Source organism: Rosa chinensis, chromosome 2, assembly GCF_002994745.2.
Source record: "Rosa chinensis cultivar Old Blush chromosome 2, RchiOBHm-V2, whole genome shotgun sequence".
Lineage (NCBI taxonomy): Eukaryota > Viridiplantae > Streptophyta > Magnoliopsida > Rosales > Rosaceae > Rosa > Rosa chinensis.
Window position 1 is genome coordinate 21080712 of NC_037089.1, and position 26268 is coordinate 21106979.

General features: G+C 38.6%; 3 protein-coding genes, 1 long non-coding RNA gene and 1 other non-coding gene across 6 annotated transcripts; 1 reads left to right on the top strand and 4 right to left on the bottom strand.

The window, feature by feature from the left end:
* Positions 1 to 6271: 6271 nt before the first annotated feature.
* LOC112190752 (F-box/kelch-repeat protein At3g23880) lies at positions 6272 to 9124 on the bottom strand. The gene is made up of 2 exons (XM_024330231.2): positions 7766 to 9124; positions 6272 to 6491 (listed from the first exon to the last, which is right to left on the bottom strand). Exon 1 carries the CDS (start codon positions 9038 to 9040, stop codon positions 7793 to 7795), a length of 1248 nt encoding a protein of 415 aa, XP_024185999.1. The 5' UTR covers positions 9041 to 9124; the 3' UTR covers positions 6272 to 6491; positions 7766 to 7792.
* Positions 9125 to 9155: 31 nt separating this feature from the next.
* On the top strand, positions 9156 to 9229 carry TRNAV-AAC. Its single transcript has one exon. It is a non-coding gene; the product is annotated as a tRNA-Val (tRNA).
* A 1287-nt stretch (positions 9230 to 10516) lies between these two features.
* Positions 10517 to 13895, bottom strand: LOC112186111. 2 transcript variants are annotated; one of them, XR_002930639.2, is made up of 4 exons: positions 13592 to 13895; positions 13301 to 13455; positions 10781 to 10904; positions 10517 to 10667 (listed from the first exon to the last, which is right to left on the bottom strand). It is a non-coding gene; the product is annotated as an uncharacterized LOC112186111 (long non-coding RNA). The 2 variants fall into 2 exon arrangements; XR_002930638.2 differs by lacking the exon at positions 10517 to 10667 and having other exon boundaries at positions 10676 to 10904; positions 13592 to 13889.
* A 689-nt stretch (positions 13896 to 14584) lies between these two features.
* On the bottom strand, positions 14585 to 16300 carry LOC112187781 (F-box/kelch-repeat protein At3g23880). The gene has a single exon (XM_024326707.2). It carries the CDS (start codon positions 16252 to 16254, stop codon positions 15067 to 15069), a length of 1188 nt encoding a protein of 395 aa, XP_024182475.1. The 5' UTR covers positions 16255 to 16300; the 3' UTR covers positions 14585 to 15066.
* A 7670-nt stretch (positions 16301 to 23970) lies between these two features.
* Positions 23971 to 26196, bottom strand: LOC112189194 (putative F-box protein At5g15660). Its single transcript, XM_024328468.2, has one exon. The coding sequence runs from the start codon at positions 25994 to 25996 to the stop codon at positions 25397 to 25399; it is 600 nt and encodes a 199-aa protein (XP_024184236.1). The 5' UTR covers positions 25997 to 26196; the 3' UTR covers positions 23971 to 25396.
* Positions 26197 to 26268: the final 72 nt, after the last annotated feature.

Sequence of the window (26268 nt, forward strand, 5' to 3'; positions counted from 1 at the left end):
CCATCACATCCGGTAAAAACACGGATCTAAAAGTTTTAAAAAGAAAAAAAAAATTCTAGAAGGCATAAGAGTCTTGAGAGAGGTTTTCTCAATTAATAAAGTTTAAGTATATTGATATACTATTTGAACCAATGAACTGAATGAAGATGAAAATGTGGTAAGAATATTTGATTTCTTAGGATTTGGGAAACAAACAAAAGCAATGGCAGGGACCGTGTGCGGGTAAAGTCGATGGGACTTGGTCTTTCTTACGAATCAATTCGATTATGGACTTGTAACTAGTTGCTGCTGTTTACGACGTCCTTGTCAGGCGCTTATCGTTCGATCACTTTTAGAACAAGTAGTGGCCCAAAAAAAACAACCACGTCGAATCCTCGCATCTCCTCCCTTGAGAACTACTTGAGATTTAACACTTAACCAGGGTCCCACACTTAACCCTTTAAATAAAATAGATATTACCAGATAAAATTTATATTTCAGGCAGTCATGTGTTTACAATTTTAGTTAATATTATTGGTCTACATGACAAATACTTGTTGTAGATCGGTCCCGTATTCACTTTTGCCTAGAAACATATGATTTTGAGTGTTTTGATCAATTGTCGAATAATTTTACGTTTTTATTTTTATTTTTATATTTTTATGAATGATTTTAAGTTTAATTCTTACATTTATTTTGATATTAAAACGAGTGAATTTACAGATCAACGATGGTACCTAATACATGTTAATGATGTTATACATCAATTTATATCAATTAACATCTACACCTACTATCAATTATATATTGCGGGATTAAACTTTGGCTTGATAGGAGATGTAAAATCAATATGGCTCGCGCCTTGTGGTCCATAAATCACCCTCACAATTATGATAGTAATCCATGCACATCATTGTTCCATGTACGATCTGCCTAGTGTGTATTATGTATTGCATGTGTACAGCAAGTAAAAAGTGCCTGTCGGCTCTGTCTATATATAGCTGGCTAGGAAATGGAATGGACCATTCCAAGAGGGATTGAGAAAAAACCAGCAGCTGAAACTTCTTCGGTTTTGGCAGTGGTTTAGACTTTAGACTTTAGTTCACCACCAACTTTTGCTTAATTGGTGTGGTTGGATGTGAGTCTAGCTAGCACTCCTCTGTGGATAAATAGTGTTCATCTGTTCTCATTCTTTTTCAATTTTTTTTTAAAAAGAGGGGAAATTGGTTACTACTTTTGGAAGCACGTCCTGTGGCTTACTGGCTTGTAACAGAGTCTTTGATTATTCTGGATTTGGTTTATCGTGAAATATCTTTCGTGAATCACGATGAAATATTAATCGGAATTGGATCCTCATGATAAAAAACAATGGCGTCTGATATTCGACTGATCTGCATGCACCTTTACTGTTTAGGGCTTTTAGGCTTTGGTTGTTGAAATTATACCTAAATAGAGTTATGAAGAAAAATTATACAGTCCCTGTAACTCCTGTCTTTGTTATGATTTTGGGTTATATTATAATATTTTAGAGCATTACGGTCGTGTTCATTTCGGAGAAGTTATACGATACATATCAAGTAGACTTAGTTAGATAAAGAGGTAAGTTAATTAGTTTGATATCAAAGTACAACATAATTCCAATATTGTAAAAATCATGAGTTCGATTCTCACTGACATATGTAAGAGTAGGGTGACTAAGTTTTTTTTTTTTTTTCTTCTTTTTCTTTTAAGTTCAGTACTCTCAACTAGTCTACCAATGCATGGAGTCCGTCTATCTCTTAATCAAATTAGTATACTTAATGTATTGTAGGTAATTAAACCCATTCATTGATGATTCAAATTTACAAAGAAGTGTTGTGCACTGTTATTATTGTAAGAAAATGTTCATGATAATGTGAACAGTTTTCTATTTTCAACTTAGACGACTTTAGTTGAATCACATCATGATGAGAGACCTTCTCGGAAGCTATGGGAACAACTTTCTTCCTTATTGCTTGCTACTTTTTCTTGACACAATATTGTGCTTAGACAGACTCAAGAAGAAAATAAACCTGCATACATGGCTCCATATCAGAATCCATTAATTTTGTTAATGGGTTTGATGTTATCTACGGGCAGAAGAATCAAACCCAAGTTTTGATTTGTATCCGTTTTTATTGAATATATATTTGCTAATTTGATTGTGCAGTTGTCAATCTGAAGAGTGACGCTTCTTTTCTAAGTTTTAGACCCTACGGTTTCTACATGAATTTTCTTTGGTTGGTAGCAAGTTAAGAAAAGGGAGATGGGAATTTATATGTACCTCTCATTGTCAATGCTTTCTTTTGCACAGACGATAATGTTGGAATCAACCTATATGAAGGTTTAAAAATGAAGGCGATTCACCTCGCTCAATGTTCTTTAAATTAATAAATGATAATTTATTTAGGGGTTGAAGAAATTAGCCGATGAAATTTCTCAAAATAATCAAGGTAAGGAAAATGATAAAATATATAAAACTTCGTCCAACAAAAAAATTGCATATGTACTAGTATTTAAAATCACCAAGTCAAAGTTTAGAAAGTATCAGTATATGTCAAATTCAGCATTAGGATGACAACTACAAGTATTCACCTTGTAAATTTGTGTATAGAAAAATATATTTCATTATCACATCCTTTGATTGCAAGTTTTGAAGAGATGGTTTAGGATTTGGAATAATTATGAAATTGAGTAATTGCATCTTCACATGAAGTGGAGCCATAATCAAATACCAGGAGATCATCCATTAAATCATATGAAGAGGAACCATAATCAGCTATTGCAATTGTCACATTGACATCTTTATCATCTTTATGGATCCTAACCAAATCAAGGTTATACACAAATTAGTGACATACTTTTTTTGGGTAAAAAATTAGTGATCAAAAATTATTTAATGGATTTGGCCAATAGGGCTTGCAGTTTTGGAATCTCATGTATACACATTTTTAACACTATTTGGGAAAGTATGGAAACAAAGATGGGAAATCCCATTTGATTGGCTTTCATGACGTAAACTTAGAAATTGGAATTGACACATCCACATGAAAGCACCATGAAAACCATAAAACTGAAGATTGTGAGTGTAACTTCCAATGAAATTGTCTGGTGATGTTTGGTTTGATTGGAAATGGCTCTTAAATTTGGACGAGAAAAATGGTAACCACTAACCAGGGGAGGGAATATGTGGTAGAGGCTCAAACTCATGAGTTAATGCCTGTGCTTTGTTTTTTTTACCAAATGATGATTGTTTTTCTTTATGCGTGACACTGATGGGTCAAATTATAGAGGAATGGAATCAATCCATAGTGTGAAACTGTGAATGTGGAGGGCATGGCCTTGATTTGTCTGATTTGGGGGGAGGTGGCTACTGTTAATTTCTTGGAGGGATAAATAAAACAGAGGAGAAAGACTTGCGTGGGGCACCCGCACCCCTAAGTGGTGCGGCCTACCAATTATTGTCTAGCAAGAGGGTCTTTTGGGTATTGTACATTTAGGAAGTAGAGGCAGTTTCGGAAAAGAGGAAAAATTTTATTTCTTCTGATTGGGTGGCCCTAAAGTCAAGCGGTGGGTAAACCCCTACCTAAGAATTTCTCAAGACAGAGATGATGGTGATGATGGGGAAGTTCCAAGCTTGAAGGAGAATGGACTGTATTCAGTGACAAAAGCTCAACAATATTGGGCCATAAAACTATGTAATATAAATGGAAATATCACTTGAGCTGTGGCCAGAACATTTTGTCTCGTCTCTTTACCACAATGAACGATTTTTAATTATTATTATTATTATTTATTATTTTATGTTTTTATGTTCAATCTGATATTGGTTATTGTAGAGGTATCAAGTAGTATTTTTCTTGTTTGTAATAGAAAAACAAAAAGGATTTTTTTTTAAGAGGCACGAAATTTTCTGCTACAAAGAGTAGGATTCATCAAATTTATTTATTGATCGGTGCCAAATGTGTTGGGTTGTCCAAGGGGTTTACCGAAGCGACCAGACCTTATTTAATAGATTTTTCTGAAGTGTCTCCAAAAATTCACTTCTACCCAGCTTTTGCAAATTCGAATTGAAATGTGATTTGAAGAAAAATGAAAAACTGACATCTTATTTGAAGAATCCAATTTGGTAAAAAATTTAATTTGATTTAAGTTTGAATTTGAGTATAGTCTAAAGCATAGGTGTCCAAGTACATAGCATGTGTTTTGGTGCTTGTAGCGGCTCCGGATACTCTTAAATGGTGCTAAACAAATTTAATGAATGAAATAGTATCCATTTTCATAGTCCAATTATTTGTGGAGATCAGATTCAGGGTACAGTCTGAATTCATTGGCAAATTCAATTGCAGATAAAATCAAGCACAATTGACAAATGAGTTTGTCCACAATTATAGCTAAATTATTTCCAAATAATGAATGAATGAAAATGTTCTCTCTTGCCAAAAGAATATATGATCGCATATCAGAGTCTAGAAAGTGGACTTTCTGCAATTGAAATTGATATACATGTCTATTTAGGGCCCTGTTGGTTTGAGTAAGAGTTGGAGTTTGTGGATTATTGTTTTGGGTATGAAACTTCTTGATTCGTGGACCCATATTTTGTTCATGTACTCTCAATTCTCATTTTTGGAGTCTTCGGTTTGTTCAAATGTCATGGCCTCTTGATGTTACATCGGTTTTACTTGGCATATCAATTGCCACCACCATTCAGAACTGAATCTCCAATTAGAAGAAGAAAAAAAAGTTTAAAAACTGAGTTTCCAAAGAAAACAAATGGCAGAAGAATGAAGAAGACCAAACTTTATGTCATACGATGTTCATAAACCCAGAACGATTTGTTTATTTTTTTTTTCTCTTTTTGTTGGATATAAAAGCCTACAAATTAGAAATAAATTTGATTTTTGGAAGCTGGGTATATCACCTTCCCACTACTTCACGGTGTTCTTGCTTCACTACAGAAGACTATGGCAAAATAAAATACATGAATAGAACACATCGATCAATCCCAAAGCTTCCATATATGTTATTCAAAGTTTCAAACCAACCAGAAGATGAGTCACCAAGAGCAAGCTTGATATAATTATTAAATTATCATAACAATTGCCCATGATTCGCACATAATAACATATAATCCCTACAAAATAAAAGCAGAGCATTAACATACACTTTCAGAACTCACAATGACCTGTCAATCCATAATATCAATCACCAACTAGGAAGAAGTGTATTGAATCCTTCTAGTTTTGTGGCAATGAAGTACACTGAGATACAAAAGAGCAAATGCTTAAGGAAATGGGAATTCCATTGAATTAACCGACGTGTATATTTCCAGGTGTTCCAATTCTAAAGCACACAATAAGACATAGTTAGGAGAACTTCAAAAAGGATCTTTAACATTTAAATATAAAACATGGTTTTTGCTTTCCTTATGCGGTTTATAGCAAACAAGAACAAACGATTAAGCCTGTGAGAATATCAAAGTCCAGCAATGCTTTACCAGCTTACCCTCCAACTTCGTGGTTAAGGCTTGGAGAGGCATTGCAACTTGTATAGAAATGCTGGTATGGTGGTAACTGCTAACTATGTCAAGTACGGTAATGCTTTAATTAAGGGTAAGACAATAGAGATTCCATCACTCTTACACAAACATATTCCAAAGCCATTGCACATGCACATCTTTCTACTATTAAGAAATTGATGTTGGCTTTCTATTTGGTTTACAGCATTTACAAACACTTTCAGGTAACTACTCTTTACTGGCCTTCATGGAAAGCAGAGTTTAAGTGGATTTGTGGCCACCTGAGTGAAAAACTGAAATTTATAATAGCAAATAGTTTATAGAGAAGAAATTTTTATATGTCACTCAGAATAGTAACTACTGTGAACTGAAACAATTCCAATAGCTTCATTGGCACACGTATGGGATCAAAACTGTGAGTATGAGTGTCCAGGCAGGAAATCAAATGCAGAATGAAAAACAGATAGTAATGAAGAAACAATAATTGAAGAAAAATGTGAAGATGAACACTATTCAGTATCACAAAGGTAAAACCATCCTGAATTTTTGATTGTATAATATTTCTTAAGAGTCTAAGAGGAACAGTAACACTTAATCCCATGCTGACCAAGATATAGGTACGTGGGATTCAGTTATCTATTTTAGAACCAGAAAGATTCAGTTATCTATTTTAGAACCAGAAAGAGAACATACCGATTCATTGTAAAGCTTAGGCAGCAATAACAGCTGAACCAAATGAGAGAAGTAACCAACCAGAAACAGAATATTTGATAGGATATCACCGCATAATAAAGCAAGATACATATCATTTCCATAGATGAGTGACAGATATCAATAGACAAAACAGCAGAGTTCAAGATATATATTAGCCTCCAGAAATGATACATTATATAGGAAAATGACAATATCAGTAAATGGAGTCTTGCAACCTAAGAGTGCACTCACTTCAACTGATCCACACAATTGTTCCGTACACCTACAAAATCAAACCAAAGAATAGAACACTTTCAGAACATTCACAGACCTATCAAATCAATGACCAACAAGCAAGAAGAGTCTTCCCTCCAATTTAATCGGAAGCTCAAGTGCCAGGATACAAAAAAAAACAACAGTTCAGAATATTGGGAATCAAAATCTCGAATGGCCCAGACTTTAAGAACTGTTTGTGAAATTTACTCTATATACTATATTAATAATTTTTATTGAAAACAAGTGTTAAGCAGATGTGCAGATTCTTCGTCTATATGATGACTAAATTCGTGCCGTTTGTCTTCTCAAAAAAAGAAAAAAAAGATTCGTGCTGTTTCGTTAGAATAGAAGATGATAACTTACCCAAGCAAATTATCGATGCAATTACGAGATACAAAGCATAAGAACTATAGCAGAACCAACTGAGAAGTAATAAAACCAGAACCAGATCTTGAATCCACAAATTTACCAGTCATTGTATTTAACTATCTTTAGCTGGACATTTCAAAAGCAAAAGCAATCACTTAATATCATATTCTTTGAAATAACAAAACCAGTTTTTCATCCATCCTTGTTTGATAAGTTCGTGGATAGTATATCACCACTAACAAATGATAATTCGGCAATAAAACTAAGAATCATATTCCACGGCCATTGCCACTTCTTGTTGATAAGACAAAAACAAGCAGGGCACTGTCCGTTATGCAATTTTGGAACTTGATTCAATCTAGCTAGTTTGAGGAACAGGCGACGCAAAGTTTCCATGATTGAGTTCCAAGGGTACATAACAATTTTTCCGATTCACTTTTCAGCTGAATAAGAGTAAGAAAATATGCTAATCTATCCTACGGCTTATCCGCTAATGTGAATTATTGGGATATAGTGGGATACATATAATAGGAGGGTAATATGAGTAAAGTGAATTGAAACAATTGAAAGAGACATTGTATCATAACACCAGATGATTATACTCTAAGAGGAATAAGCAAAATAGAGATCGACTTGTAAATTTGCATTACATTAACATAGATAACCAACGCTTAGTCTCTCATATAGTGGGATCCCTCACATAACCAAGGCATTGAAATAATCCCTTAAAACTGAAATGTGAAAGCATGTAAAAGCAAATCGTTTTATTTTTTTCATTAGTAAAGATCAGGATGGACCAGTCCACAACTATGTTAGAGATTCAAAGACATTGAGTAATCAATAACCTTTTCAGACAATAGGAAGAAAAATAACAAACTACTTTACAAGGCAGAATAGCCAAAGTGCACAAACCTGCTAGCACATGAAAGCAGAGAGAAATTAATTACTCCTCTTCAATACTTCTGCTTCTGTTGGGTTTTGAGTCTTTTTTCGATCACCACCCTCAGCCCTAGAATCAGGAAGCCAAAGCAGCGTCTCATCATAATCTATCATTTCACAGAGACCCATCTTAAGCGTATATCGATCACTACTACAAACCGCAACATTGTCAAGCTTCTCTTCATCATGATGAAACCTGATCAACTCCAGATTGCAACGTTTGTATGTCGACATAACTATCATTGTTTCTGTGCAGCAGATTGGTAGGCTAAGGTTAACATCGTCCATCTCAAACCTAAACAGCTTGGTCCAAGAATCACAAACACCATACTCCATCATGACCCATAATTGAACATGCAGACTACGATGCCCGGCTCCCCATCTCTGCCTCTTAAAACTCGACACACACAGGCACCCTCCAAAAACAATCCCTATGTCACTGAAAAAACAATCCCTATCTGAACTCGTCTCCCCCAAAAGAGGCAGCGGCATTTGCCGAAACTCTTCTTTGGCTAAATCAAAAGCAGCGATGGTGTTTCCGGGAGTGTCCAGCTCTGGCTCACGCAGTTTTTGGAGCCAATGGAGCGCCTCATTAGTAAAAGTCCCCCTCGTTTTACTCATATAGGCCGATGAGGAAAAGTGGGGAGGGCATTCAATCCTTCTCCAAGAGCCAGCTCTGGATGAAAAGATCTCTAGAGGCATGGTTGAATTCATAATGTGAGCGGCCACAACAACTTTGTAGTCGTCAGTGGCAGAAACATAGCCAAAACCACAGTGGTGGAGACATATAATGGTTTTTGATAAGTCCAAGTCTGTATTAGTCGAGGCAAAACCTGGGTTGGGCAATTTGCGGCACAGCCCAGTGGAGGGGTTCCAGATATAAAAGCCATCATGAACATTGACTGCAACAAACACCATACCATTGCATGAGCCCAGTATGTTGACGGCGTGGGCCGGTTGCTTGAATGGGCAGGCGAGCTTTCGGACAGAAGAATCGTCCCCAAACGACGAGTTTTCCAAGTTTAGGGATTCGAATTGAGAAGAGGTGGCGAGCAAGAGTTTTTTCAGCTTGAAGTACGATTTGGCGAACTGGGGATTTGAGACGACAAGGGACCTCCATCGCTTAGAAGCGCAGCTGAATTGGATTAATAGTTTAAGGGATAACCTATCGAATATTTGCATCAAAATTTCTATGGGGAGGTCTTCCATCGTCGTTGGCGTTGCCTTTGGAGAAGCCATAACCACCATCTGAACTGAACTGATCTGATCTGAACTAGGGTTTTAAATTGTGAGAGGAACCAAGACTTTTTTATTCTTTTAGCAATTCGAGATTCGTAATAGGAAAACAAATCCTTGAATCAAAGGTTTCGTGGTGTAGTTGGTTATCACGTCAGTCTAACACACTGAAGGTCTCCGGTTCGAACCCGGGCGAAGCCATTTAATGTTTATACCCATGGATGTTCCTCTTCTTCTATTTTTTGGTCAAAATGTATTTTCTCATTCAAGTCAATCTCCTAAATGAAGTCAAACTATTATCCTCAGGTAAACTTCGAGATCTTGGGATTTATCTCGAAAACATTTTAGTGTCCACTGAGATCGAATGTTTGTATGTTGTACTCATATTAGGATTAGGACTTCATCTTGAGCATGCAAGGACAGGTGCTAGTCAATTACAAGATTAGTCAGGCATACTTTGCTCTCCATCTTGTAAAGTTTTTAGCAACAATGCGAGTAATATATAACAACAATTAATGACTGATAGTTTTCTCTCTAACTATTCTTTGCCTATCTTCAACATCTAGAATCTTAGCTATAATTTTGGCAACTCACCATCCCATTACTCTTTTAAGTATTCCATTTTACCCTCAACCCACACCTCATTCACCATACATGCAACTCAGGCATCCAGCCTCATCGGGGCGAAAAGATCTTCGATCAGACAGCTTGACCAGTGGATTGGTCAGATCATTTGGTAGGAAAATGACTTGTGTATGAAACACGATAAATTAACTTGATGATGATGAGACACAAGAGCATCTAAAAAATTGAGGCAGCTGTGGTGGTTTTGGGCTCTCAAGCTGGTGGGCATGGCGGCGGCAAGGTAAGGTGATTTTTTCACCGTTTTCTTGGTGATAGAATTGATGTGGCTTGCCGCATGGTATCATCGACTTGGGGTGCTCGAAGACATGGATGAGGTGGTGGCCTGCCGGCTAGGTACCTGATGACAAGGAAGAGGAGTACTGTGGCAACGTTTCTCTATTTTTGTTTAGAGTTTTGGTTAGGTCGGTTAGAGTCTTGTTTTCAGTTAGGTTGGTGGCTAGGTTCTTTTGGTCAATAGTACATTGGTCCCTCCTTTGTTGAGTGACGGTTGGGTCAAATTGATGTGCCATGGAGGTGGTGTATTTCCTGGGAACGAGTTGTTTTATTTTCGATTTTATCTTATGATCAATGTGCTGACAAGTGATCCTTGCACTTGGTCTGGCTTCATTGGGATGCGGTGTGGAAGAGGGCGTTGGTTGTTATGGCGGTTGTCTATGAGGTGTTATCGATATTCTCGGGATTATCTGTAGCCAATGAGGTTGGGCGACATAGTTGTTAGGGGTTGGGCTCTTTTGGCTCTCATGGAAGTCATTTTTGATGACTGACCGGTAACTGGTTTGAGGAGAGTGGGGAATTCATGTCCACCACCAGTCATTCCCATATGTAATCTTTGGTTATGTTCAATAAAGGTCTCTTATTCTCAACAAAAAAAAAAGTATTCCATTTTACCCTCAACCCACACCTCATTCACCATACATGCAACTCAGGCATCCAGCCTCATCGCGGCGAGAAGATCTTCGATCAGATAGCTTGACCATTGGATTGGTCAGATCATCTGGTAGGAAAATGATTTGTGTATGAAACACGATAAATTAACTTGATGATGATGAGATACAAGAGCATCTAAAAATTCAGTTTTCTATTTCTAAAAACAAGAAAAGAACATACTGATTCATTGTAAAGCTCGAGCAAAAATTATAGCAGAACCAACTGAGAAGCAATTAACCAGAACCAGATCTTGAGTCCTGAGTCCACAAAGCTACCAGTCCTCATCATCTTGACCTCTCTTTTGCTGCACAATGAAAAAGCTGTCAAGGACTTGATTTCATAATCATTTCAGTAACACAACCAATACAACATCCATTTTTTCTTTGATAGGATAGAGGATACTATAATCATCTAACTAACAAATGATAATAAGGAAAGATAAACTTATGATTCCCACAAATGAACAATATATATTGACAGAGTTACATTAGCCTCCAAAAATGTGACCCTTTGGAAAAATGACAATATCACTAAAATGGCGCTTAGCAACAAAGTCCTCTGATGCCTAAAAGTGCACCCAGCCACCCACTTCAACATGGTCTACACAATTGTCCTTGTAACCGTTTTTGGTACAAATCAAACCAATAAGAACATGACTTTAGAACCTTCAAAAGCCTACAAAGCCAAGAGATCAGTGACCAAGCAGGAAGAAGACACCCCCTCCTTCCATTTCAGGAGCAGCTTAATGATATAATACAAAAGAATGAACGTTTAAAGAACATGCAATAAACTACAAATTTATGGAGACTGCATTGATCTAATTGAGTAAAGCGCATGGTCATTTATACATTGAACAGATTGTGAAACGACATCGTCCCGCCATTTTTTTTCTATTTTTGTTTATGTAATTGGTAATGTGCTCGAATTGATGAATTCTATGATTAAATCCTATAAAATCGTTCAATTTTCCAGTTCTAAACACAAGAATCAAATACATTGACTCATTATAGAGCAACTAGCAAACTAGGCAACATTTATAGAAGAACTAGAACTTGAATATCCTCATCATGATGTCTTTCGATTGAAAATCCGAGTCAAATAGGATACTAAAATCATCTTATTCGGACAAAGTGACAATTAGTTAAGCGAGACAGATAGTTAGATACAATACAACAATGTTATAACATATCATGTCACTTCAAAAGTATAACGCCCCAAACTACACCTCACTAGCTTAAGCACGTCACAATGCCATGAATCTCTAAAACATAAACCGAATACCTGATTTACATTCTAGAGAACCGCAAGACATTTTGTTTGACAAAGTTTTCGTAAAAGCACAGTAAAAACTTAAAAATAATTTTGAGGTGAAAATCTTTAAATTACTAAAGTCAATTTATTCGTCCAGAACTTGATATGAACGATAGCTCGAGGAATAAAGAATCTTAGATAATGAGAATTTAACTAAGTTCGACATAAGTTTAATTTCCAACAAATTCCCAAAAAACAAAATTCGAGAAATGGAAATCGGAATAGAACCCGGACCCTGAGTCCTGCTACGAAAGTTTATCAAGCTTGCTCTCACACACCCAGCTCAGTCTACTATTATCTTGTCACCAATGTACAGTACCTACAACCACACTGTTGTAGGGGGTGAGCATTCGTCATCGCTGCTCAGTAGGGTTTCACCTCAGTTAGGTTTAAAAACCAATGCATGAAACAATATTTTGGGATCCCAATATGAAAATATACTTTAACCATTTCATTTAAAGAATGACAAATTTTAGAATAATTTTCGACTCGAAAACTGATGAATGAAATTCAAATGAATGCGGGCCCTAAGAAATACTTGATGATCGGTCTCGTAGACCCACTACATGACCTTACCTCAAATCAGTTTAAGTGTAGCGAGAGCGTCCACTAGCTATTTACAAATAGCTACCTAGCTACACATGGAACTGGGTCGTCATTACGATTGAAGCACCGTCCGACTGGTGTAGCTAACCCTCCGGAGGTTAAGGGGATCGAACCCGATGAAGTCAATGCTACCTTTCGCCCTCAAGCCATCCACGACATTTCTCACGGTATGGTTAGTATGCATTGCGTTTAAACAAAACCAAACCGTATAATGTATCATGCATCACTGTACATAAAACATGAAACAACTAACCGAGTAAGGCCCCGAATCCCCTACCTGGATTCCGATGCTTTTCTTCACGTACTCCCAAAGTCTTAAATATTCTGTTCCTCGGATAACTGGAGTCCTAATTTCCGAACACATATTTAAAACCTCAACGTTTAAAACCTCAAGTAATTCCATTTAATTTACTATGGACACCCGATACTTATTTTAAACCATTTCTCCACATTCACAACCATTCTTTTAACATAACTCCATTCCACAATTGTGATATCAATTACTAATATTAGTAATAATCCTAGTAATAGATTCACCAACTCATCCAACTTTTCCCCCTAATCCAAAATAACTTCAAACTCACCACAACTACGACAATTTGTTGAACTCAATCATATAATCAGGAAGATTTCAATTTCATAGCATCAACCAAGAATGAAACTACACCAATCCAACTCACCATTCTCAAACACGATTTCACAATACGCATACAAACATGACAACTAATTCTAAAACTAACTTTACAAGGCTTTGCTCAGAACTCCAAACTGAACCCAACTAACCTTGATATCGATTTCGATCGAAAGCAGAATCCCCAAATCGGTGAGTTAATCCCTTGACGAAGAACATGGCACCGGGAAAACTCCTTCCCTTTTCTTCACCACCCAGACAATTCCTCACGTTTGTCAGGCGAGTGCTTCCACCGTCTAGTCTTCCTCTAACATTGCAAAATAAAGTCAGAACTGCCTGAGAATAAGCCAAACGACCACCGGAACCAATGTCCCCGGCGGTGGCCGAGTATACCCAAAACACACATTCTCCGAAACTTAATCGAATTCGAAAAAAAAACTTACACTACCACGTAGAGCACGAGGAGTAGACCAACTTTCGTATGCCATGCAAGCCAAATCGCCGATGGAGTCACCGGAAAATGTCCAGAATCGCCGAAAAAAGTTTCAAGCTTTCCGGCCTTATATTGTCCCCGTCCATCGCTGATTGGATGATCCGTCGCTAGGAGGACGTCGGCGCCAAGGAGTGGGAGTGATCGTCGGTGGTCCGCCGCTGAGAGATGGCCGGAGAACTGCGTTTTGGTCGAACCCTTCTCACGGGTTGTCGGTCTCTCTCTCGGGGCGAGAGAGCTCGAAGATGGGATGTTCTAATATGACTATTTATAGCTCAAAATGAGAGATTAATTCGACGGCTAGGATGAAGTGGTGGCTGAATGGATGGCCATGATCGCACCGCGTAATTTTTCTATTTTCCTTTAATAATTTCTTTAATTTTAAAACTTCCGAAAATCACTATAAATAGCTCGGAAGTCAGAAAAATTCCCTGAAAATTCCTACGAACTAGTCGTGTCGTGTACTTAATTTTCAAACTCTTAAATCGAGGATTTTACTCTGAAAATTTCTGCAAATATTCTTGAGCAACTTTTATAATTACAGAAATCGTAAATAAATAATTTATCGAACGATCTCAACTAAGCTCGATATGTTTTCTGGGACTCACAAAAAGCAACCACTAACAGGGAAATAAAAGAAAAGGTCCTTTTGCATTCTTATGTATAACCGAAATAATCAAATCTTATGTATAACCGTCATGAAAGAACTACTCCGATTCTCATACATATTACAGATTTACATAACATTCTTTTAACATTATACATCTGTTCCTGCAAATCTTAGATTGAAAACCAACCTGATATAGGCATATAGCTAGCACAGAATGCTACATTCATTTATTTTGCAACATTTCAAGCAGGTCATTTTTCCTTTGCTCTGATTCTATTTTCTGAGACTATGGCCATTAATAGTAGCATTTTTATGAGTTTTTTTTTTTTTTTTTTCCATCAAATATTTTGAAAGTTTGACTTATTCAATCTACTTCAATGAACATATAGAGCAAAGTTTCCAAGATTTAGTTCCAAGGGTACATAACTAATTTTTTGATTCATTTTCAGCTGATCAGGAGTAAGAAAACAAATTGATCCATCCTCTGGAGTATAGGACTGGGATATATAATACGAACAGGAGTATAAGTGAATTGAAACAATGGAATAGAGATCCCATCATATCATAACATCAGATAATTAGACGTACTCTAAGACGAAAGTTCAGTCTATGATGACCAATTAAAAGAGATACTTGTAAATTTAAGAGATTCAAAGGCATTTGAATATTGAGTACATTTCAGAAGAATATGAAGAAGACAAACAAACATTTTTCCAATAGCTCAAGTGAGGAGCACAAACCAGCAAGCACATGAATGCATAGAGCAATCCTTCCTCTTCACTTTCTGCTGCTGCGCTTGTGTTGGATTTTCAGTCGATTTACCTCCCCTCAGCCCTAGAATCATGAAGCCAAAGTAGACTTTCATCATATTGGATCATATGACAGTGACCTGGCTCAAACCTATATGGACCATACCCGTTTCGACCAAGCCAATATGTCGCACTACAAACCGCAACCCTGTCAAGCTTCTCTTCTTCGTTATGATCAAACCTTATCAAGAGGTCGTCCACCTCCCCATCCCAAAATCTGCATCCCCACATAACAACCCTTCTTTCCGTGTAGAAGACAGGTAGCACAAGATGAATCCCCGCATTCTTAAACTTAAACAGCTTGGTCCAAGATTCACCAACATCATATTCCATCATCACCCATAATTGAAAATACTCACCATCAAAACTAGATACGCACAAGCACCCTCCAAAAACAACCCCTACGCCTCTTAAAAACGATCTATCTGAAAGTGTCTCACCCGAAATAGGAAGCGGCATTTCCCGAAATTCTTCTCTGTCTAAATCAAAAGCAGTGATGGTGTATCTGGAAGTGTCTAGCTCCGGCTCACGCAATTCGTCGAGCCAATGTAGTGCCTCATTAGTAAGACTGCCCCTAATTGTATCGAACCAACGCATCAAGGAGAAGTGGGGAGGGGATTCAAACCTTTTCCAAGAGGTGGATTTAGAGGAGAACACTTGTATAGGCATGGCTGGATTCACCTCAGATGGAGCAGCCACAACAACTTTGTAATCGTCAGTGGCCGAAACATACCCAAAACCACAATGGTGGAGACATGAAATCGTTTTATTTTCTTCCGAGGCAAAACCCGGGTTGGGCAATTTGAGGAACAACCCAGTTGATGGGTTCCAGATATAAAATCCATCATGGAAATCAAGAGATACAAACACCATACCATTGCAGGAACCGAGTGTGAAGACGGGGCGCCCTGGTTGCTTGAATGGGCAGATAGGCTTTCTGATACAAGAGTCTTCCACAAACGACGGTGTTTGCAAGTCTAAGGATTCCATATGAGAGGGCGTGGAGAGCAGGAGTCTGTGACTGAGGGTTCTCCGCTCAGAAGCGAATGTGAAATGCGATTTGGCGAATTGGGGATCTGAGACAATTGATCTCCATCTCTTTGAAGTGCAGCTGAAACGGATTACTTGTTTCAGGGGTAACCTATAAAGGATTTGTGTCGTGATTTCTTCGGGGAGGTGTTCGTTCATTGTTGCCATTGCCTTTGAAGAAGCCGTAGACTCCACTCAACTCAACTCAACTCAACTCATAGAAATGATGAACCAATGCTTAAATACAGATAAGTCTGCGCAGCCCCTCACCTACCGGCCTGTATTGGGCCTCAACGTCCATAAAACTATTTTCCATTTTTTGTTTTCTGTTTTTTTGAAAGGACATTTTTTGTTTTCATTACTTCGGAAATTTACTTGGAGTTAAATTCAATGAAACAAATCAATTTAGCAATTCACACTTATTCATGAATCTTTACATCAATCAATTTAGCCATATTTGCAAAATTTGAAACCCAAATACTGATTGGTCGGACCAATATTACGTGGTTTACTGTCATTAATATCTTCTTTGTAAGTGTAACGATCCAAATTTGATTAACGGACGAGTATTTTAGTTATAATGTGATCAAAAAAAAAATTACCTAAATTTAGCGAATTATTTTAGATTTCACTTAAAAAAGAAAAAAGCAAAAAAAAAAAAAAAAGGCATTTTGGGTTTCATTACGTCGCCTCAAGCAACTGCTTTCACAAGCTCTTGGTACATAATACAAAAATAGACCAAATATACAGAAAAGTTAGGCAACAAGTAGGATCCATTGAGGAATGATCAACCTAGTCAACACTAAAACTTGATATGATTATCATTTCTTGTTTGAAAAAGGATATGAGCTAGTATCATTTCAATAACAGACAATTCATAAAAGCATTCAAGTTCTTTTATATATAGTATAATCATCTGATTAACAAAGGGAAATAAAAAAGGATGAATATAAGATGGTCATAACATACCATCTCTTCACTAGTTAATAACAAATAACTACCAAAAATAGATGGTCTCTAAAATGATGTTTCGAATCCTCAAAATTACGTCATTATCAGCAAAACGTTGCAAGATGACTTCCAGACTCTTGCTCTGCAGCTTTACAAACCCCTGCAAAGCACCAACCAAGCATAACATGCTTTCAAAACATTCAGTCTAGTAAACATGTATGCTCATTTAAAATTAATATTATATTCATAATTTAGTTCAGGCACATAAAAATTCAAAATTCTTAATTTATAAATCCAAAAGGCCTTACATTTTTTAGCATCTTTACTTCACTCTAGGCTGTTTCGGGCATGTAAATGCTGTTAAATATCCAGACCAAATTCAAAGTATATTCATGAATGGTAAATTGGTTTCCCATAAGGAATTTATGAGGGAACATCCATTAGTTCTAGAATAATGTATTCTAGTTTCCCACAAGAAATTTATGAGGGTCAAACATATTTTGGTTCTAGAGTTTGAAGGGCATGGACCAAGATGAATGAGGAAGATTCATGAAAGGAGCATTAATTGAAGGTGGTTGAATGAAGCATTAATGAATTCATCTAGAGGTTTCCTCCTTGGCTAATATAAGGAGAGGTCATTTGCTCATTTTATCCAATCTCATTGAAGAAAAACATCTTCATCCAAGTAGAGAGTGAAGAGTGTCCACTTTAAGTTGAGAGTGTTGTAGTTGTTAGGTAGCAAAAAAACTAAGAGAGAGAGTTTCCTTCAAGTAGTGTTCTTGAAGTTGTGTATCTCTTGTACCCATCTTCTCATAGTGGAAGTTCTCGTTTGCCCCGTGGACGTAGGCACTTTGCCAAACCACGTTATATCCGATATTCCATTTCCTTTACTCATTTACTTCTTTGCATATTTATCCTTTTGTGGTTGGAGTTGTTACTTCCATTCTATTGCTTTTCCCAACATATGCGTGGGTGCTCACGGACACTCACTCTAAGGCCTGACCAAAGATTACCATTGATAATTTGATATAACAACAATTTGATTATATTTATTTGTACATTACCATATTCATATTTGATATAAAATCAAACTTCTTGAATAACACCTGCCTATAGAAAACTTCCTAATACATGGAAAATGATTATCCCTATGATGCTGTTTTTCGCTTCAATGACAACAACCTACGAGCTTCAAGTTAAAGACAATAAAGTAGAAATTTATATAGATCTGTGGACACTACAAGTTACAAACAAGAACCTACAAGAGCTGCTTTATCATGGGAGTGAATGATTGACTAATAACCTAATAACTAGTAGTCACTACTGTGAAAAACAAACAATAGTGATTCAAATTAGGGTTAACTACTGTTTAGTCCCTGAAGTATGGCTTCGTCCTCATTTCAGTCCCTGCCTTTTTGAGTTGACCCCAAAAGTCCCTGAACTTACAATTTTCAGTCCAACCAGTCCATCTCCACCATTTTCTCCGGTTGCTTGAGGACGTGTCAGTCACTCCTTACCAGCTCAGCGCTACGTAAGGCATCCATTGCGTAAAGTGACGAGAATACCCCTGCTTCAGTTTTTTCCAAAATTTCCTTTGTCTTCTTTCTTATCTTCTTTCTCCACTGTTCTCCTTCTTCCACTTCTCCACTCCCATGCCTGCCCATCGACTCCTGCAGTTCACCATTTCCATAATAACACAAATCAAATCCATTTTCCATATCAAAAACTACAAAGAAACAGAACTTCAATCCAATTATCAACGTTCAATCTTAATAGCATATGCAGAGGGACCATGGCCTTTTCGGCGACGACGGAGTTGAGATTGGAGAGGAGATAGAAGCAGAGGAGCGGCTCCGGTGGCTTCTGGGCGTGAAAGGGTCTGAGTGTGGGAGACTAGGAGTGAAAGGGTCAGAGGGGTGTTGGTACGAAGTGGGTGTAGAATGAGGTCAGAGCCAGAGTCGCTGTGGAGAACGAGGTCACTGCCTTCTGGGGCGTTGACCTCAGTTTTGGGGTTTGTTCAATTTTTCTGGGTTTTGTGTTTAATTTGTGAGTTTTGGTGATTTGGGATTTTCAGGGTTTTGATTGGTGGTGATTTTGGTTGATATAGAGTGACAAATTTTTGAGATTTCATTTCTGGGTTTGGTGCAGAGAGACTTGGATTTGTTTGTTGTTTTGTTTTTATTTCTTCTTAATGATGGCAGCTCCGAGAAATGAGCTGGGAGGTTGCCGCTGCTCTCTCTGTCTTCTTGGGAGAGAGATGAGCTTGAGATGTAACAATGGAAGTGGAAATAGGATTAAGCCACAAATCTTGACCTGGCTCACCCCTGCTTCTTGGGTTCCTTCTCCACCTGGTGGGCCTTTAGCCGAGGTCTTAAAGCCCACCACCAGCACTGCCTCAAACCCGTTGTCTACGATCACCACAAACGGTAACCACGGCGAGTTTAGTTGCTCATTGGGGAATAACGGTGTCGTCACCATCAGGGGTTCTTCAGAAAACATTTGCTTCATTCTCTGATAGCAGTAGAAATAGTGCCCCAAATCTTAAGAGTTCAAAGGCCAAGACAGACTGTTTCTCTGTGGTCGAATCAGAGCAAAGCATAGTCATAGTTTTCTTTTCAGTTCTTCTTGTTGTTTTGGCTTAGTTTGGTGTAGTTCTTTGACTACAAAAGAGGATTTTCGATTTGGTTATTTGATTAAAAAAAGATTTAATCTTGGGACCTATGCAAACGATTATCCAGCTCAATTCATTTTGGGTTACTATCTACACCTTCATGTAGAGTTGCAGATAGGGGGAAAAAGAAGATAAGAAGGAAGACAGAGGAAATTTTGGAAAAAACTGAAGCAGAGGTATTCTCGTCACTTTACACAATGGATGCCTTACGTGGCGCTGAGCTGGCAAGGAGTGACTGACACATCATCAAGCAACCAGAGAAAATGGTGGAGATGGACCGGTTGGACTGAAAATTGTGAGTTTAGGGACTTTTGGGGTCAACTCAAAAAGGCAGGGACTGAAATGAGGACGAAGCCATACTTCAGGGACTAAACAGTAGTTAGCCATTCAAATTATAAGTTATCAAAAATAGTTTCGGTAGATTAACAGAAAAAATAACACACAACTTTCTATTGCACCAGAGAAGGATCATAGTTGAGAAGTAACAAACCAGCTAGAACTTGCATGCAACAAGCCAACAACAACCCTCCCTGCAGTTCTGCTTCTGGTGCTAGTGTTGATTCTTGTGTCTTGTGACCTTTCGCTTAGTCCATGATAATCATTAAGCCAAAGTAGAGGAGTGTGAGCCATCACAATTAATGAACCCATCTCAATCCTATATCGATCACAACCAGCCACTACATCCGCCCTCATCAGTTCGTTCTCCTTGTCCCTGTGATATGATATTATGATCTCAAAACTATGCCACTTTCCGTATGGATGACGGGTCGATGAAATCCATCGACATGGACCGAGGCTAACTTAAACAGCATAGTCCAAGATTCATGAACGCCATATTCCTTCATGATCCATAAATATAATTGAACTTCCTCACTACTGGTTCCATCAAACTTTGAGACACACAAGCACCCTCCGAAAACAACCCCAACATCAAGGGAGCTACATATACTGCTACCATCTCCATCAAGGGGAGGCAAAGGAATTTCCCGAAATTTTTCTTCTCCCAAATCAAATGCAACCACAGTTTGTCGGCGGTAAATGCTTCTTTGAAGCCAATGTAGTGCCTCATTTAAAAGAACCCCCGTCCACTTAGTGAAATTTTTCACGAGATCGGATCTCAACCTCTTCCAAGATTTGACTCTCTTCCAAGAATTTGCTCTAAACGAAAAGATTCCAACAGCCATGTCTGACCAGCCTGTTGAACTCTTGGAAAAAGTGGCTACAACAACTTTGTAGTCGTCAGTCGCTGATACATAGCCAAAACCACCATAGTGAGGACACACATCTGGCTTTGATTCTGAGGCAAAATTAGGGTTGGGCAATTTGAGGAAGAATGCAGTGGATGGGTTCCATATATAATATTCATCACGAAGATAATCAAGAGCTACACATAGCATGCCATTGTAGGAGCCCAACATGAAGATGCGAGGACTCCCTGGTTGCCAGAATGGGCAGGTCAGCTTTCTGCCAGAAAGCTCCGCAAACGACGCCATTTAAACATCTATGGCTTCCAGTTTAGAGGATGTGAAGATGAGGAGTCTGCGACTCAACGTTTTACTCTCGGAAGCGAACTTGAGTTGCGATTTGGCGAATTGCTTATCGAAGAGCATAGAACGCCAGCCTTTTGAGACGCATCGGAATCAGATAAGAGATTTGATCGGTAACTTGGTGAGGATATGCACTATGATAATGTCCTCCGGGAGGTGCTCCGTCGACATTGCCGTTCTATTTGAGATGTGATGTTGTAGACTGAGAGTAGTGAACTAAATGCGGTGGAGGAGTTTGAAATATTCTTTCGGAGAATTCTACAAATGGTCACTCAACTATGACTCATTCGACACTTTGGTCACTGAAGTTTCAAATATATCACTTTGGTCACTCAACTATTACACTGTCAATCACTTAAGTCACCCAAAGAATATTTTTTATAATTTTTTTTAATGAAAAAAATTAACAAAGTGACTTAAGTGATTGACAGTGTAATAGTTGAGTGACCAAAGTGATATATTTGAAACTTGAGTGACCAAAGTGTCGAATGAGTCATACTTGAGTGACCATTTGTAAAATTTTTCCCTATTCTTTCCCCCGATGAATTTATACCTCCCACTTATTGGGTCTGTAATATTGTTTTTGGACATGCTGGGCCTTTGTAACTTGCTAATAATCACATCTAAGCCCAATACCATATTTCTGCCTCTCTTTACTAAGGCTGGGCACGGGCCGGTTACTGACTGATACCGAGCCCGATACCGAAAATATTATCCGGGATGGGATTACGGTTTTTCAAGGTTGGTACCGAAGGTACCGAAACCGACGGGGATCGGGTCGGGCCCGGGCCCAATTCGAGATACCCGATTCCTTTTTCTTTTCTGTTTTTCCCCACACAGATGATCACATGATCTGTTTCAGACTGTGGATCTGAATGAACTAATTCAGTAATAATCCACTCAACAATACTATAAACAAGTGGAAACTGGAACAAGACCACCCCACATCATAGATACAGAATCTACTGCAACCAAAATATGTCATATCGAACGATTAAGCCGAAAACACATTATGCAGAAACAAGTGGTCAATTACAAATAGGTAAAAACATAGATTTTCTATAGTACCTTGAGTAGTGTATCCACGCTCACAACGATCCCTGACAAAAGGAAAGTTTTGCGAACCAAATATACCATTCTAATACCAGAAAGAATCATCATTTTGCTTGATCTCAACCAAGTCCAGAACTCAAAACCACAAGATTTGCATCAACGTAGCACATAATTCAAGTGGCAATTCCGATATAAAACATCACAATTCACAAATCTGAGGCCCTAACAACAATTTAAAGATCCGTCTGATAAAATAAAGAGAGACCCGTAGCTTGTAATAGATCCAAAGGAGCGAAATTATGAGAAGAATTCAATAACTCCTGAAGAAATTGGAAACCCTTGCGAAAGAGGACGAGATACTCAACCCCATATCTTCAACCCTCCCTCCACACCTTCGATTCTCCTCGATTTCAAATTCAAAATCAAATCGATTTCATATGGCACAGATCGAACAGATTAGCGAGTACCAAGCCTCCTTGATTGTTGATGATGACGAAAAAAGCCACGATTCCGGGTCGGACTGCTCCAAATCGAGCTCCTCCTCGGTTGTTTCAGATCTGTTCGAAAGTAAGGTCGAGGATGGTGCTTGAAGCCTTGAATCCTCACAATAAAGTAAGGATTGGGGATCGGGCTTGCTGTGTGAAGGGAAATTGGAAAGAAATTGGGGATCGGGGATTTAGATGAAGAACAGAAAAAGAATTGGAGAGTGGAGAGTGGAGAGTGGAGAGTAGAGAAGAGAGTGGAGATCGATAGATGTCTTTGGAAGTTTGGAGAGTGGAGACTGGACTAGAAGAATTGGGGATCGATCGGCTTAGGGCCTTAGGCTGTTTAGTTTAGGTCAAAATGTTTTGATCAAGTGTGGTCATTCCTTTGTGTTCCCACAAACTACCCAATCAAAACTAACCAAGTAATATAAAAAATTAAAGATTTAATTTAATTAATTTTACCGGGACGGGACGGGATCAATCGGTTTCGACTAAGCTAGTACCGGTACCGGGCCCGTTTCTACGGGACGGGCCCAAATAGTAAATTTCAGAATTTGGTCCCGGCCCATACCGACTGATTTTGGGACGGTTTCGGAACGGTACCGGGACTTCGGTTTTGGATGCCCAGCCCTACTCTTTACTCGATACGCACAGGCACTCTCCAAAAACAATCACTACATCTCTGAAATGGGCGAGACTTAAATTCTTCTTTCGCTAGATCGAAAGCAGTGAGAGTGCATGTAGAAGTTTCTAGCTCTGGCTCATAAAATTCGAGGATCCAATGGAGTGCCTCATTTGTAAAAGTCCCTCTAGGTTTACTGAAATAATCCAGTGCTGAGAAGCGGGGAGGGGAATCAATCCTTCTGTTCTCCAAGAGTAGAACAGAGATGAATCAGGTAGAACTTGGTCAGTAGGTTTTTGCATTGGCCAGTTGGGTCTCAATCTCAACAAGGTTTCTCTTTTCGTTTGGTACATAAGCCCAATTCAGTATCTACAGGGCCAATAACTAAACTACACCGATCAATCAACACTTCTATTTTTTCTTCAAACTTGTTTCAAAAAAATGTGAGCTTACTAGCTCATTCAAGCGTGTATAAATAGCAAAGTGAAAGTTCAATGAAGCACGATTGGACCTTTAGCAGCCAATGCACCTGACACTAGACAATAGAGATTCAAATAAAAATAAAGCCTTGATATCATTGTCATCTCAACAACATAATTGATAGAACCATCCCATTGTTCAATAGGATGCAAGATAAATATAAGAGTCATTAAATTTGCGACAAATATCAATGAAGTTACAAACAGAAGCCTCTGAAATGGGGATTTCTATAGTGGTCGCGAGCGCATCAATAATCCACACCTCAAGTAATGCAATGTTGAGCCTGCAACCAGTTCCAAATACTTGCTCTGCAACTAAACATTCAAATCCCTACACTTTCAAACATTCAGTCTATTAAACATTTACAGTCATTCAAAACTAATATTTCCGTGATTTTGTTCCGACACATAAACTTTCAATTCATGTTTCAGTGAGTGATCACCTAGAATTAAATACACAGACACACACATTGACATATCATCAAAGTTCTTGCAAGGCGTGCCTATAGAAAACCTCCTAATACATGGAAAATGATGCAACTGGGGTTAATAAAACTTCTGGTCAAAGTCTCTTCAACAACAAAAACCTAGGAAAGCTTCAAGTAACAGATAATAAAGCATAGGTTTATACAGATTTGTGGCCACTTCCAGTTACATGCTAGAACCTAAAAGAGCTGGTGTATGAACTTAGTTTATCATGGGTGTGACTGCCGAGTAGTGACTAGTCACTACTGTGAAAAACAATTTCAATAGTGATTCGAATCATCAGTAATAAGATAAAATAACAAACATAATGCAGCAGAGCAGGGTCAAAATGAGGAGTGACAAACCAGCTATAACATGAATGCAAAGCAACCATTCCTCATTTCTATTTGGGCTTGCTTTGGGGGCAAGTGTTGATTCTCGTGTCTGGTGACCTTTCGTTCAGCCCATGAGCATCATTCAGCCAGAATAGAGTCTCCTCATATTGTATCACGTCACAGAGACCCATCCCAAGGCTATACCGATCACAGCAATCCCCAACATCCTTGCACTGAAGATAAATCCTTTCCAATTTGTTTTCAACCCCCACGGCATTGAATTTCAACATAACTATGCTACTGTCCCCGTGGAAGATTAGCCGCTTGGTTCGATGATCAGCGGAGTTCACAGATTCATGAACATCATATTCCCTCATCACCCATAATTGAATGTGCTCCTGACTCTGTCCCTCATACCTACATACACACAAGCACCCTCCGGAAACAACTCCCACATCTATGAAAGAATAAATACTAGTGCCATCTCCCTTAAAGACAGGTAAAGGAATTTCCCGGAACTCTTCTTTTGTCAAATCAAAGGCGGCGATAACAAGTCTGTAACACTCGGGTGCACGGGGCCACGCAGCGTGGAGCCAATGGAGTGTCTCATTTGAATTTCGAAAGAGCCCCCTTGGTCTTGGTGAACGAATGATACACCGAGGAAATGGTTAGAGTGGATTCAATCCTCTTCCAAGAGTTGGCTCAAGATGAAAAGACTTCAACATACATTTTAGAATCCGCAAAGAGAGCTTCTACAACAACTTTATAGTCGTCGGTGGCCGAAACATAGCCAAAACCCCAATAATGGAGAGCTATAATCGTCTTTGATCGGTCAAAGTCTGGCATTTTTGGGTAAAAGGAGATAACCCCTTCTGAGGCAAAATTAGGGTTCGGCAATTTGAGAAACAAAGCAGTAGATGGGTTCCAGATATAATAACCATCATGAAAATCAAGAGCTACACATACCATGCCATTGCACGAGCCCAGTACGTAGTCGACACGCTCCGGTTGGTTGAACGGGCAGGTGAGCTTTCGGATCGAAGAGTCGTCGGGAAACGGCGTCGTTTGAGGGTCTAGGGATTCCAGTTTAGAGGAGGTGGCGAGGAGGAGTCTGCGACTGAGGGTTTTACTCTCGGAAGCGAACTTGAATTGCGATTTGGCGAATCGCTGATCGGAGAGAATTATGGAACTCCAGCACTTTGAGAAGCAGCTGAATCGGATTAGAGATTTGATCGGAAGCCTGGTGAGGATTTGCACTATGATAAGGTCCTCCGGGAGGTGCTCCGTCGCCGCCGTTGACATCGCCTTTGGGAGAAGCTGAGCTGCTGCAGTGAACTATGGAGAAGAAATGCGCTCCACAAATATATTTATACCTCGAGTTAATGGCCCTTCGTATTCGGCTCTGGATTCTTAACTTGCTAACTCCTAAGCCCAATAGGAACTTTGTTTTGGTGATGCTTAAATGAGCATTAGTCTACCTCCTACAATTCAAGCGCTGTATGCTGTTCTACCACACTAGAAAGAGTTCCCGCGCTATGCCGCAGGATTTGTTACTGTTAAGAGTTAACTATTTT

Excerpts from the sequence above, each read along its gene's own strand:
- LOC112189194 (XM_024328468.2), bottom strand. The coding sequence starts at position 25,996 with ATGTCAACGGCGGCGACGGAGCACCTCCCGGAGGACCTTATCATAGTG.
- LOC112190752 (XM_024330231.2), bottom strand. The coding sequence starts at position 9,040 with ATGGTGGTTATGGCTTCTCCAAAGGCAACGCCAACGACGATGGAAGAC.
- LOC112187781 (XM_024326707.2), bottom strand. The coding sequence starts at position 16,254 with ATGGCAACAATGAACGAACACCTCCCCGAAGAAATCACGACACAAATC.